At 37.2% G+C, this 12,095-nt stretch overlaps 1 protein-coding gene across 1 annotated transcript in view; it reads left to right on the forward strand.

Moving 5' to 3' along the window:
• The first annotated feature begins 3,906 nt into the window (after positions 1-3,906).
• Positions 3,907-12,095, forward strand: part of LOC150082619 (ribosome biogenesis protein bop1-B) — a 78,345-nt gene continuing 70,156 nt past the window's right edge. The window contains exons 1-2 of the mRNA XM_090377865.1: positions 3,907-3,992; positions 7,953-8,063. Of these exons, the coding sequence (XP_090233991.1) occupies positions 7,956-8,063 (108 nt within the window). The 5' untranslated portion in view covers positions 3,907-3,992; positions 7,953-7,955. The remainder of the gene's footprint in view (positions 3,993-7,952; positions 8,064-12,095) is intronic.

Below are 12,095 nucleotides of genomic sequence, written 5' to 3' on the forward strand. Positions count from 1 at the left end.
TGATGAGAACTTTTGTGCTATGGACCGTGTGGCGAGCGTAACGTCAATGTTGCTTTCCCACAGGGTATTGCTGAAGGTAGAAAGGTGATGTGGTTTGTTAAGGACTTCAAATGGGGAAGATGAAAGGAAATCTTCTAATTGCTGTCCATTCTGGGAAACTATGTGGCCATACACACGGCTATGCCACAAGCGAGATCTACAATTGGCATCCATCATTACTAGGATTTTGCTGGAAGGTAAGAGGGTTATGACTGACTGGAGATATTCAATATATGTTGCGATATCAGTTCGTGGTCGGCAGTACAACGAGACTACGTGCAGAGAGCCTTGTTGGCAGATAATGTGTGCACAAACACCAAAGGGGGTGCATAAGGAGTCGATCTTTGTGACTGTAATTGTTGTATTCCTAATAATGATGGCTGCCCATGGAGTATCTGTGGTTGTCTCAATGATCCTATAAGCGCGAGGGTAGCCCTGTACCCGTCCCTTGTGGGTGTAGGGCTCTTGAACACAAAGGATATCAATTTCTTCTTCATCCATTTTCATTCTAATTTGTTCGACAACATTTCTAGCTCTTTGGGCATTCAGTTGGAGAATTTTGAGGACGTTGGTGGAATGGCGATTATGGTGTACAGCCATAGTCGGTTTTGTTATGGATGGTTCTCAATACCCTTAAATAGATTGGACATTTGACATCCCGGACGGAGTGATTGGGATCCATTTTTGCTGCTTTTCAGTTGGCGCAGTTAGGGGCTTGATGTTTGTTTGGACAATTGTTGTAGGTGTGTCCGCGTTCAGCACAGTGGCCACAGGTGAATTCTTGTCGGGCACAGACATGGGATGTGTGTCCAAATCGGAGACATTTAAAGCACTTGATGGTAGGTATGTGCTCCTTGAACCGGCAAGAGCTCCAGCCAATAAATATTCGTTGTTGTTGGAATAATATTTGCCATACCTTCGGGGAGAGTTCGACTACCCAGTTGCAACAAGTACCCGATCTGGATTTGGTGGAGTACTTGACTTTAAGTTCACTTTGAATTTCATGTCTAGTGATATGATCAGCAAGGTTCCTGTCATATATTTCCTCAAGGAGGTCATCTTTGGAAATTCCTTTTTCGACATCGAAGATTACAATTGATGGGCCTTTTGGTTTGGGTATCTCAGCGCTAAGACCCAGTTCATTTATCTGTGGGATTTGAATAATGTTTTCTGCATCTTTTTTGGAAGCAGTCTCAATGATGATTCCAGAATTACGGATTTTTCTGAGGCTTTTAATTTTTATGGTTTTCATTTGAGGTTTCAAGTTGGTAGTAACAACCTCCTTGACAGCCTCGCTTGAAGTAAAGCAACCCTCTTGGGTCGCACGAAGGATGACTAGGTTTTGTTCTCTATTCTGTCTGGTGTTGGGAGGGGCAAATAGCTTATCTGCCATTGGTTGGATCCTCTGCGCATCTGAATAGGACCGGGGGCGCTGTGGCATTTCACTTGGTTCCCGGTTCTTGGTCTGGTGATAATCATTAACTGTGATATTCGGTTCACTGTCCATAAGGTGGCAGTCAGTGTGATTGGGAGGATGGGCATTAATTTTTGGCCGCTGTACCATAGCAGCATAGGTTGATTCTGGGATAGGTGTAGGGAGAAGTGCTGGTCGTGTCTGGCGGTTTGATTGTGCTGTCAGATCTGGGAGGAAAGAGTTCTGAGTGCTATGGCTGGTCCAAGCTGGACTGCTGAGGGCCTTTGTCAAAGTATAATTTGTTTCCCTCAGTTGTTCATTGATTGCAATTAGTTGTTCATTCTGTAGTATTAGGTCATGTAACATTTTCTCGAGGGTACCCCAGCAGCCTGTAACTTTTTGGGCAGCTGGCTTGGTTACTCTACTTCCTTCAAAGCGAAGGCAGCATTCCATCATGGACCTGAGGATCATAATTTTCTCCAAGTGAGAGCAATCCTTATCTAGTGAGGACTGCATGGAGTTCAGTTCTTCTTCTAGGTTCTCCCAGAGAGTAGCTGAAGGAGAACAGGTTTTAGTGGATTTCTTGACCTTTTTTTTGGGTTTTGCCGTTTTCGCTCAGCTGGAGGGGTGGGGTTATTCATATTGGTGTCCACACCCGCGACCTCCTCATCAATAATAATATTGCTATTATTTGGATCCCGTTGCGAGGAAACATCAGTGCCTAACTTAGCTGGTTGTTTGTTGAGCTGTTTAATCAGAGCTGAGTTTGGGCAGGTGTTTTCAAGTAGTTCCTGGTTGCTTGAGGTGTGCCGTGCTCTGCATGAAGGGCGCAATAGCACAACTACGGGAGTACTGTTTCCCGTTTGAGATTCGATTTTTGACATATTTTCTTTAATTTTATTTTTGTTTATTATTACTATTTTATTTATTATCAATTATTTATTATTATTCACCTATTATTATTTATCCATGTATTATAATTATTACTCATTTATTTATTATTATTATTTTTTGAAGTTGTTCAAAACAGCTAGAATTTATAGCCAATTAGCAGGAAGCTTCTTAATGCCAACTCGAAAAACGTAGGTTCGCTAAGTGAAACAATATGGTGGCGAACAAAGGAGACTGGCGATAAACATGGTAAAAGGTAAAATAAACTGCTAGGATCTAAAATAAAGACGTTGTATGTGAGGTGACCAGTTTAAAAGTTTCCTGGGAGAACTCCGTTCCCAGTCAGTTTCACAGTTTACAGGTTTCACTGCCTCAGTGACACTATCTCTACGGCGACCACGTGGGTTTCCATAGGGAAGATACGACGATATATTTCACTTGCTTGTAAAATGGCCTTCCCACATCAAATAAAAGATAAAATTTTACCTGCAGGTAGAGAAAGCGATGCTGCATCCACTGAAATGGTCGTCACAGTCCAGGGAATTGATAATCCAAAGTAGAATCCGTATTTTATGGGAACACTCTAAACATCGTTGCAACACAGGGAATCAGTAAATCCCACATCAGTACACTGTGATCACTGCCACCTAGTGGTTCCTTTATCTGCAAATTCTTAATACACGAATGACGATAACGCCACATCCCATCGCACTGTAGCTGCTGATATGCTTTTGGAAAGTGAGGACATTGTTCGTATGGATTGGCCTGCCCGTTTTACGATCTAAATCCCATCGAACACATATGGGATGCTCTGGGGAGACTCCTAGCTGTACGTCTACACCCACCAAAAAATGTTCACCAGCTGAAGATGCCGCTGACAGAGGAATGGACGATGTTACCACAAGAACTTGCCGACAACATTGTTCTAAGTATGGATAGGCGGTGCAAAGCCTGCATCGATATTCGGTGTGGCCATAACTCCTACTGAGGACCACCTCTTCCTTTTGTCCTGTCTTTGGCAGTGATGTATCTGTATCATGGCAGCCAGTGCTGTGTTGCAATTTTTGAATAAAGTCCCTCTGTACCGTTTTGTTTCCGTAGTTTTGTCGGTGTCGTTTCCTTCATCATTTCTGTACGTCACGAGGTTCCTTTGGTATGCTTTTCCCATATCCAGGCCACTCCTATGAGAAGCTACAGGTGAAAACCTGACTGGTCCTTAAATTTTGCACACTAGTGTAGCAAGATTATACACTATCTGATCCGGAAGCCTCCCAGAGAGTTACCCATAGGTTCGGTCCGGTGCGCTTACTAGCGGCCACTGTTTTAGAGCTGTAACCTTTTTTTTTTTTTTTTTTTGTTACCCTGGAAATGTAAAGAAGTTTGAATCTCGTCGTAGTGTTCGTTTTTTATAAATATTCTGGAATTCCTATAAATTTCTTTTATATTTTTATTAATTTTTAATTTTTTTAAATATATTTTTAGAATAATTGAATTTATTTATAACATGTGTAAGAACCGTGGTGGTGAAAAAAGGAAATTATTCCTCGCGGAAGTTCTGACATTTAACGGAAACTTCCGGTATGCTATTCACGTGGAGAGTAGTTTTATGACTTGATTTTGGTCACATCGAGTTGTTATCTGGTTTATCGTAAGTGTTTTTTTTTAATTTTTTTAATTATTATTATAAACTGACTAACAAAGGTAGTGCACTCTTTAGTTATTAAGAATTGTTTGGCTTTACAACGAAGTTTTCGAAATAGATATGTGTTTATTGCCGTTTTCGTCGTACACAAGGACTAAGTCTTCGGCCAAAGTTCTTGTCAAAATAGACCCTGTTGGTTGTGAACGTATACACTAAAGTACTAAACCAAACCAGAGGTTGGTGATAAGGAAATTATTAAGCAATAAGTAGCCTGGAGACAACCTACGATTTGTCCTACTTTTGATTTCTATTGCGTCTATACACACACATGGTTAGAAAAAAAAGTCAGAATTTAAAACCAACGAAACTCAACTTATTTACATTTGTGTGATGCACAAACGTATAAAGAACACAAGAAGACCTCTTATGATTATTAACGATGTGATTGTAAGCTGTTCACGGCGTTATGATCTTGGGCACAGTGTCTTGTGAACATTTCCGGCCATCCTTCAATGTCCCAACCCATCATACCTAGTCATGTTGAGGGATTAGTTTGTTCCAGAGCCCCAAATAGTGACCTTGTAGAAGATTACTCATCTGGATTATTGTTTCCAAAGGAAATAGCATTCTACTAGAATCTTTGGAGTCCTGCCCACTTTCCATCAGCATATTGGAATTGCTTTGTGACCTGTTCAGGGATGGGTGTATAGTAGTAGTAGTAGTGGCATGTGATGCAAGAAAGCAAGTGTATGAGCTTATGCAGCATCAGCCAAAAAAAAATATCACACCATTCCCTCCAAATGCCTGTCCGGTTCCTCCTTAAATTTATTCAACCTATCAACTTCCACAACGACAGATGGAAGTTTGTTCCAGCAATTAACCACCTGCTGGCTAAAGGCAAATTTCTGCATAGGGAAAGGATCAGCACATTTGGCTGTACTAGTTGATTGTTTTCTTCTCCTTCCGAAGTACTGATCTCTCCTGTAACAACACACTTTGGAATATTAAGGACTGTGTAACCAAGAAAAGATACAGATTTGCATACCATAAAATACACTCTGCTTTCTGTTGAGTTGTCATCTTGAAATTTATTGACAGATAGGTCTGATAGTACAGTCACATTTTGTATGGAAATGTGCATGAAACTGTTTAAGTGGGAAGAACAGCTTCTCTCTTTAGGTAACTATATGCAATGTAGTTGGATGAACATTTAAATTTAAAATGTTCATCATAAAATCTTCATAACTTTGAATAAAAATAAATGTGTTTTTTTTTTTATTCAAAGTTGAAGTAATTTCTTCTTTCCATGTCATAAATAAACCAAGTACCCTTTACTCTTAATCTGTTATTGGTTTTGACAGTGCATTAACATCTAACACCATATTATGGTAGTGTATTATGTTCTGTTTATATTTTAGCACACTCATTAGATTAGAATTGATATTTGAATAATCATTTTGACAATGAGTTATTAACCATTGCAGTCATATGGAAACCACAGTCAACTCAAAAAATGTTATTGCACTTCCATTCTGACCATTCATCTATGTCAGACCTGTATAATTGTGTGTTTATGGGCTTGTTTGGGTGTTGTATGGGCTGAAAAACCAGGAATGGGGGAAGGAGAGTTCCCCTTCTGACAGTGGCTAACTATTGTCCTGAATGAAGAGGCCTTTCAAGAATGCTCAGGTCTCTAGGATTTAAACCCAGACCTCTCCAAATGAGTGATGATTGGCAAAACTACTATACTATCAAGGAGTAGTCCCCTTTAAACCACTGCAATGTTGTGTGCAGCTCTGTCAACTTTTAGAAATCAGAAAAATTTTTAATATGAAAAAAATTAGAAAGTACAAAAAGTTTCTCAAAATACTAATTTTAATGGGAAATATACCTAACTGTTAGGTTACATTAATTATATTAACATGTTCACTGCCACCTGTATTTGAGGGAGTGTATTCAGTATGCCATGATTTTTCAATGTTGAGAAAAAGCAACATTCTGAAATTCCAGTAGTTTCAAATATTCCATTCCAATAGTCAAATTTGCTACTATTAAATATCATTGTTGCTAATGCATATGTTTAAAAGCACAAAAACAAATAACATATAGTTTACTCCAATACTTCAATAACATATAGTTTAATGAACAATTTGTAGGGAAATTAAGTGGCAAAAACAACTTTACAAAAATAAATAGCACTTCCTTCACCTAAAAAAATGAAAGGATTTCTTTCCTGCTGTGGCATTGGACACTTTTTAAATATAGAGGAAATAATACCTACAGAAAAGAAACCAATTGTTAAGCAAGCTGTACATCACATTTCTGAAAAAGAAAGAATAATGAGAATTAACCAATTACAAGTGAAAAATCATATTGAAAAACCTTCTGACATTACCTACTACTGTTTTCTGCAGTAAGTATAGATGTAGGATAGATGTGTAGAAGTTTGCTTTTAGCCAGCAGGTAGTTGATTGTTGGAACAAACTTCCATCTGTCGTTGTAGAAGTTGATAGCTTAAATAGATTCAAGGCAGAACTAGACAAACATTTGGAGCGAGTGGATGGGTGAAATGAGAAGGTTTTTTTTTTTTTTTTTTTGGCTGATGCTATGTAAGCTTGCTTTCTTGCATCATGTGCCTTTACTAATGCTAAGTAGGGCAGCTTTTGAAGTCCACATTGAAAAATAAAACAAAATGCATATGTGTATTTGAAAAATGTGAAATAAAATAAAATAAAGAATGAAAACAAAATAGAATAAAGAAACAACTAAAAATATAATAAAATAAAATAGAATAAAGAAACAACCGAAAGAGTAATAAAGTAAATAGCACAAACTTTTACATCTTCAGAATTTACCAAATGAACTTTTTACTTCTCTTCATTTATTCTTTCTACTTTTGTTCCTTGGAACTACCTTCCCTTTTTATGCATTTCCTATAAATTACAATCTACAGGAATTGAAGTCTAACATCAACCACTATCTTTTGTCAGCCTAACCTTCAATTCACCCACACTCAATATCAGGATATTATAGATTGCAATACTTTTTGTTTTAAAATATTTAAGGTTACCACTACACAAACAAAAAAAACAAACAAACAAACGTGCCTATAATCCAGAATCAAAAAAAATTGCCAGAAAATCATAAACAACACTCATCTTGCAAAACTGGAAATGTCTGTAGGTCTGTATATGCAACCATTTCAATATTTTATTTGTTTTTTTAGGTAATTATATTAGTATTAGCTGTGTAATGCAAGGTTTTGCTGCAGCAGCCAAATAATAAAAAGAAAATAGAAAAAAAGCATCTATTTAACTTCCCCCCCGACACACACATAGGTAGTACTGGAATGATTTATAACAGTAAAAATTTCACTCTCATTCATTTTACCTTCACCTCTCAGAGCCTTATACGCCTCATATCAAATCTCCTCCAAGGTATGTAGTTTCCAATATCTGCAGCCCGTATATTCAGTCTTTCTTCACATTGATGCCCTTTTGCCGATCTCACCAACTGCATTGCCCAGCTTTGGACCCTTTCAAGAATCTCAATGTCTTTTTTTAAGGTGTGGTTGCCATTTTTGGACATAATATCCTATATAAATTTAATTGATATGGAATATAATTGTATATATTTCATATTATTAAATTTATATGGAATATGGAATACATTGTTTGAAAAGTTGACTTTGTTTTGCTACTAAGTGTATTAAATATTATGCATGTTTTAGCATATGATATATTTTTTATATATAAGCTAGATAACTTAGTGTTAAAGTTGTATAGTTCTTCAGCTAACATAACATGCAATTAACCTGTCAGCACACATTTGAATAGATATTTTGTGCAATAAACCTTATGATCTTACTTTATATGTGAGCTGTTACACTTTAACCAAAGTGGTGGGTGTGTGCAGGAAATTCCTGTACAACAAGAAACAAAATTATTTTGTTTTATTTATTTTTAGGAAATGAAAATGGCAAGGCACAGTATTCACAGTGAGGAAGATTCAGAATCCAGTGTATATTCTGGGCTAGAAGAAAGTGAAGAAGAAAGCAGTGAGTCTGGAAGTGAAAAGGTACTGTTTACTTATTTTTAGAATTATTAGTTTTAAATTGAAATGGAATGTATCATATAATCTTTATTCTTTATTATTACTGTTAGCAAAATGATATAAAGAAGTAAGTTGTAGCATTAGCCAAACAAAAAAAGAAAAAATTATACCTAACCAATTTCCAAACAAAAAAAGAAAAAATTATACCTAACCAATTTCATCTTTCTTCACTTCATATACCTATTTAAAGTATTTGTCGAGATCCTCATGAAATTTAGATGAAATTCCTACCACCATAAAATTAGGCGAAAGTTTATTTCAGCAGTTAATCATGCTTTGACTAACGGAAAACTTTTGGTCATATATTCTACAGCTATCCCCCTCTTAATTCAAATTATTTTACCCTTGTGTGTGTCATGTGACTGAATGTAAAGGTGGTCTTAGTGTTTTTAGTATTCAATCCTTTTAAAGACTTAAACAGCTTGATAAGATCACCCTGCAGATTCCTGGTTTCCAAATACCGTAACTTTGCCTTGCAGTAATAGCATTGGACCGACCTGTAAGGTCTAACTTGAAAATAACAAGCCTGCATTAACTGTTCATTGAAGATAGAAATCTATGATTTTCTGTACATTCATAAATAAAACCAAATTTTTACTTTGTATGGTTTTGAATTTTTTTTTTTTTTATCATTTTTTCCACGGTTATAGCATGAGGAGACCTGTCAGGTCTAGCACTACCACATTTGTTACAAATTATTTTTCAGTAGTGTGGGAGGCGCCTCCGTAGCCAGGTGGGCAGGAGCTGCAGTGCATAGCACACGCTTCTTGATTAGACCGGGGTTCGAGCCCATGACCACCAAATACGGAGGATGTGGAAAGGTCAGGGAATGACCACCGCATATCCCCAGAGCAGTATGGCCTTAGTTGCTAATGCTCCTAAAAACCAAAAAAACAACAATAATAAACAATAGTGTGGGAATCATACTCGTTTGCTATGAAATATTTTTTGCATGTTTGTTGCTAGCTGTTTCTGTTACTTTCCACCTCATGAGAAATATTTAATCTTCAAGTGATATATTGCTGTTTATGGAAACATCCTCGAAATATGAAAACACATGATTTTCTCTTGAGAGCTTTGTTTTTAATAACTATTCTTATTTCAGAGTGTGTTAGATGAATGTCATTATTGTTTGTGGTTTCTATTCATACGGCTAGATATTTTTTGCTGCTAATTTAGATATGATTCTCTTCTTGGTTATTATACTGGTTGGTATCAGTTTCTTCCCTGAAATAATTTCGACAGATTCTCTTAGGAAATATGTTCGAAAAACTCAGAAATGTGCTTAAAAAGTTCTCCTCACCCTCAGTTTTCAAATATTGCAGGTTAATGACTGAAAAACAAGACCTGTCGTTAAAGCTTCATTTCCTTCATTCCCATTTTAGACTTTTTTCCCTTAAAACTTGGGAGTGGTCTCCGATGAACACAGCGAAAGGTTTCACCAAGATTTTCTCAAATGGTAAAAAGATACTAGGGAAAATGGAGTCCAAATATTTTGGAATCTTGTACGGGAGACACCAGTGGATGATTATAAAAGGCAAACACGACAAAATAAGTATTTTGTTATCAGATAAACATTTTTGTAAGTAGAATTAAGTAGTTAATATACCCATTGTTCATTATTTAATACTGTATGTAACATTTTCTTAAAATATATGAAATCTTTTTGACTTTAATCCCTTCTCCCTTAAATTTGGTGGGTGTTACAGCAATATGGTTGCCATATTTAAATTCAGCAACGTCAAATCTACAGAAATCACCCTGAATTTTAACAGGGAATGAAAAAAATGTTTTTTTTTTTTTGCTCACCAGTCTTATTTATATATTTGACAAAATGTATTATTTTTGGATGATTTCTTCAATCACAGTGTATGAACACATATTAGAGAATAGTAAGAATAAAGGAAATATAATATGAAGCAAGCCTAGATATTCTTCTTCTTCAGTGTGCCGTCTCTTTGCAGAGATTGGCTGTCATCTTCGCAAATGGATGAATGTGAGATAAAAGTCCTAAACAAACCCTCGTTACTCTGATATCATACCACTCTCTGAGGTTTTCTAACCAAGATTTCCTTCTTTTTCCATTGATCTTGGCCTGGATTATCAATTGCAACATCTTATATTTGTAATTTCTCATCAAATGTCCTAAATATTTTAGTTTCCTCTCCTATAATGGTGTTAGTTAGTTCTGTATTTTTCTTCCTTCATCTCATGATCTCATCATTCTGTATATGTATACAGGGTGTTTCAAAAGTGATGGTCAATAATTTAAAGGTGAACCGTACAGACTACATTATGCAAAAAAAAGCCTAGTGAACATGGGTCCTTAAGTGAATCATTTTCAAGATATTGTACATTTCTAGTTGGGATCCACCACTGACAAGGTGAACTGTACAGAGTTGAGATCGACCGCTGAATTGTTTGTTTAGGTTAGGCTCTTTTTCTCCCTTTTCCTTTTCTCAATGCTCTGAGACGTAGCAGGCATACTAGTACTTGTCAGTACTAGTATGTCTGCTACAACATGGAATTAGTATGCCTGTTGCAACATGGAAAGAGGTTACAGCAATAAAGAGTATGCAGACATGCACATGATGTATGGTAAAGCCAACGGCAGTGCACTGGAGGCTGCACGTTTATACCAAAAAGCAATTCCCCGCCAAAGACAGCCCAACAGGTGCACATTCATTAGGGTTCATCAACACCTTAGAGAACATGGGCTTTGCACATGGAGTATGAGCAGGTAGGCCCAGAAGCATAACACCTGATGTTGAGGAAAGGATGTTAGAAAGAATAGAACAAAATCCAGCAATTTTGACAAGGAGGGTTCCTCTGCAAGAGCGTGTACTGAGTCATAGCATGTGTGGCAAATTTTACATCGCCAGTTACTGTACCCCTACCATATCCAGCGTGTACTTAGGGCTTAGCAATACAGACTACTCTCTCAGAGTGAACTTCTGCCAGTGGATGCAACAACAGTATGTCCTGAACCCCCAACTTTTAAACAAAATTTTGTTCACTGATGAAGCTGGGTTTACTGGTGATGGTATTTTTAATTTTCATAACTGTCACATTTTGTACAATGAAAATTGTACAAAAAATTGTCCTTTAGGCACTTCAGTTCACAACTTCAGATCGACCGCTGAATTGTTTGTTTAGGTTAGGCTCTTTTTCTCCCTTTTCCTTTTCTCAATGCTCTGAGACGTAGCAGGCATACTAGTACTTGTCAGTACTAGTATGTCTGCTACAACATGGAATTAGTATGCCTGTTGCAACATGGAAAGAGGTTACAGCAATAAAGAGTATGCAGACATGCACATGATGTATGGTAAAGCCAACGGCAGTGCACTGGAGGCTGCACGTTTATACCAAAAAGCAATTCCCCGCCAAAGACAGCCCAACAGGTGCACATTCATTAGGGTTCATCAACACCTTAGAGAACATGGGCTTTGCACATGGAGTATGAGCAGGTAGGCCCAGAAGCATAACACCTGATGTTGAGGAAAGGATGTTAGAAAGAATAGAACAAAATCCAGCAATTTTGACAAGGAGGGTTCCTCTGCAAGAGCGTGTACTGAGTCATAGCATGTGTGGCAAATTTTACATCGCCAGTTACTGTACCCCTACCATATCCAGCGTGTACTTAGGGCTTAGCAATACAGACTACTCTCTCAGAGTGAACTTCTGCCAGTGGATGCAACAACAGTATGTCCTGAACCCCCAACTTTTAAACAAAATTTTGTTCACTGATGAAGCTGGGTTTACTGGTGATGGTATTTTTAATTTTCATAACTGTCACATTTTGTACAATGAAAATTGTACAAAAAATTGTCCTTTAGGCACTTCAGTTCACAACTTCAGATCGACCGCTGAATTGTTTGTTTAGGTTAGGCTCTTTTTCTCCCTTTTCCTTTTCTCAATGCTCTGAGACGTAGCAGGCATACTAGTACTTGTCAGTACTAGTATGTCTGCTACAACATGGAATTAGTATGCCTGTTG

The sequence above is a fragment of the Mastigoproctus giganteus genome, chromosome 7 (assembly GCF_048544385.1).
Source record: "Mastigoproctus giganteus isolate SK-2022 chromosome 7, ASM4854438v1, whole genome shotgun sequence".
In the NCBI taxonomy this organism is placed as follows: Eukaryota; Metazoa; Arthropoda; class Arachnida; order Uropygi; family Thelyphonidae; genus Mastigoproctus; species Mastigoproctus giganteus.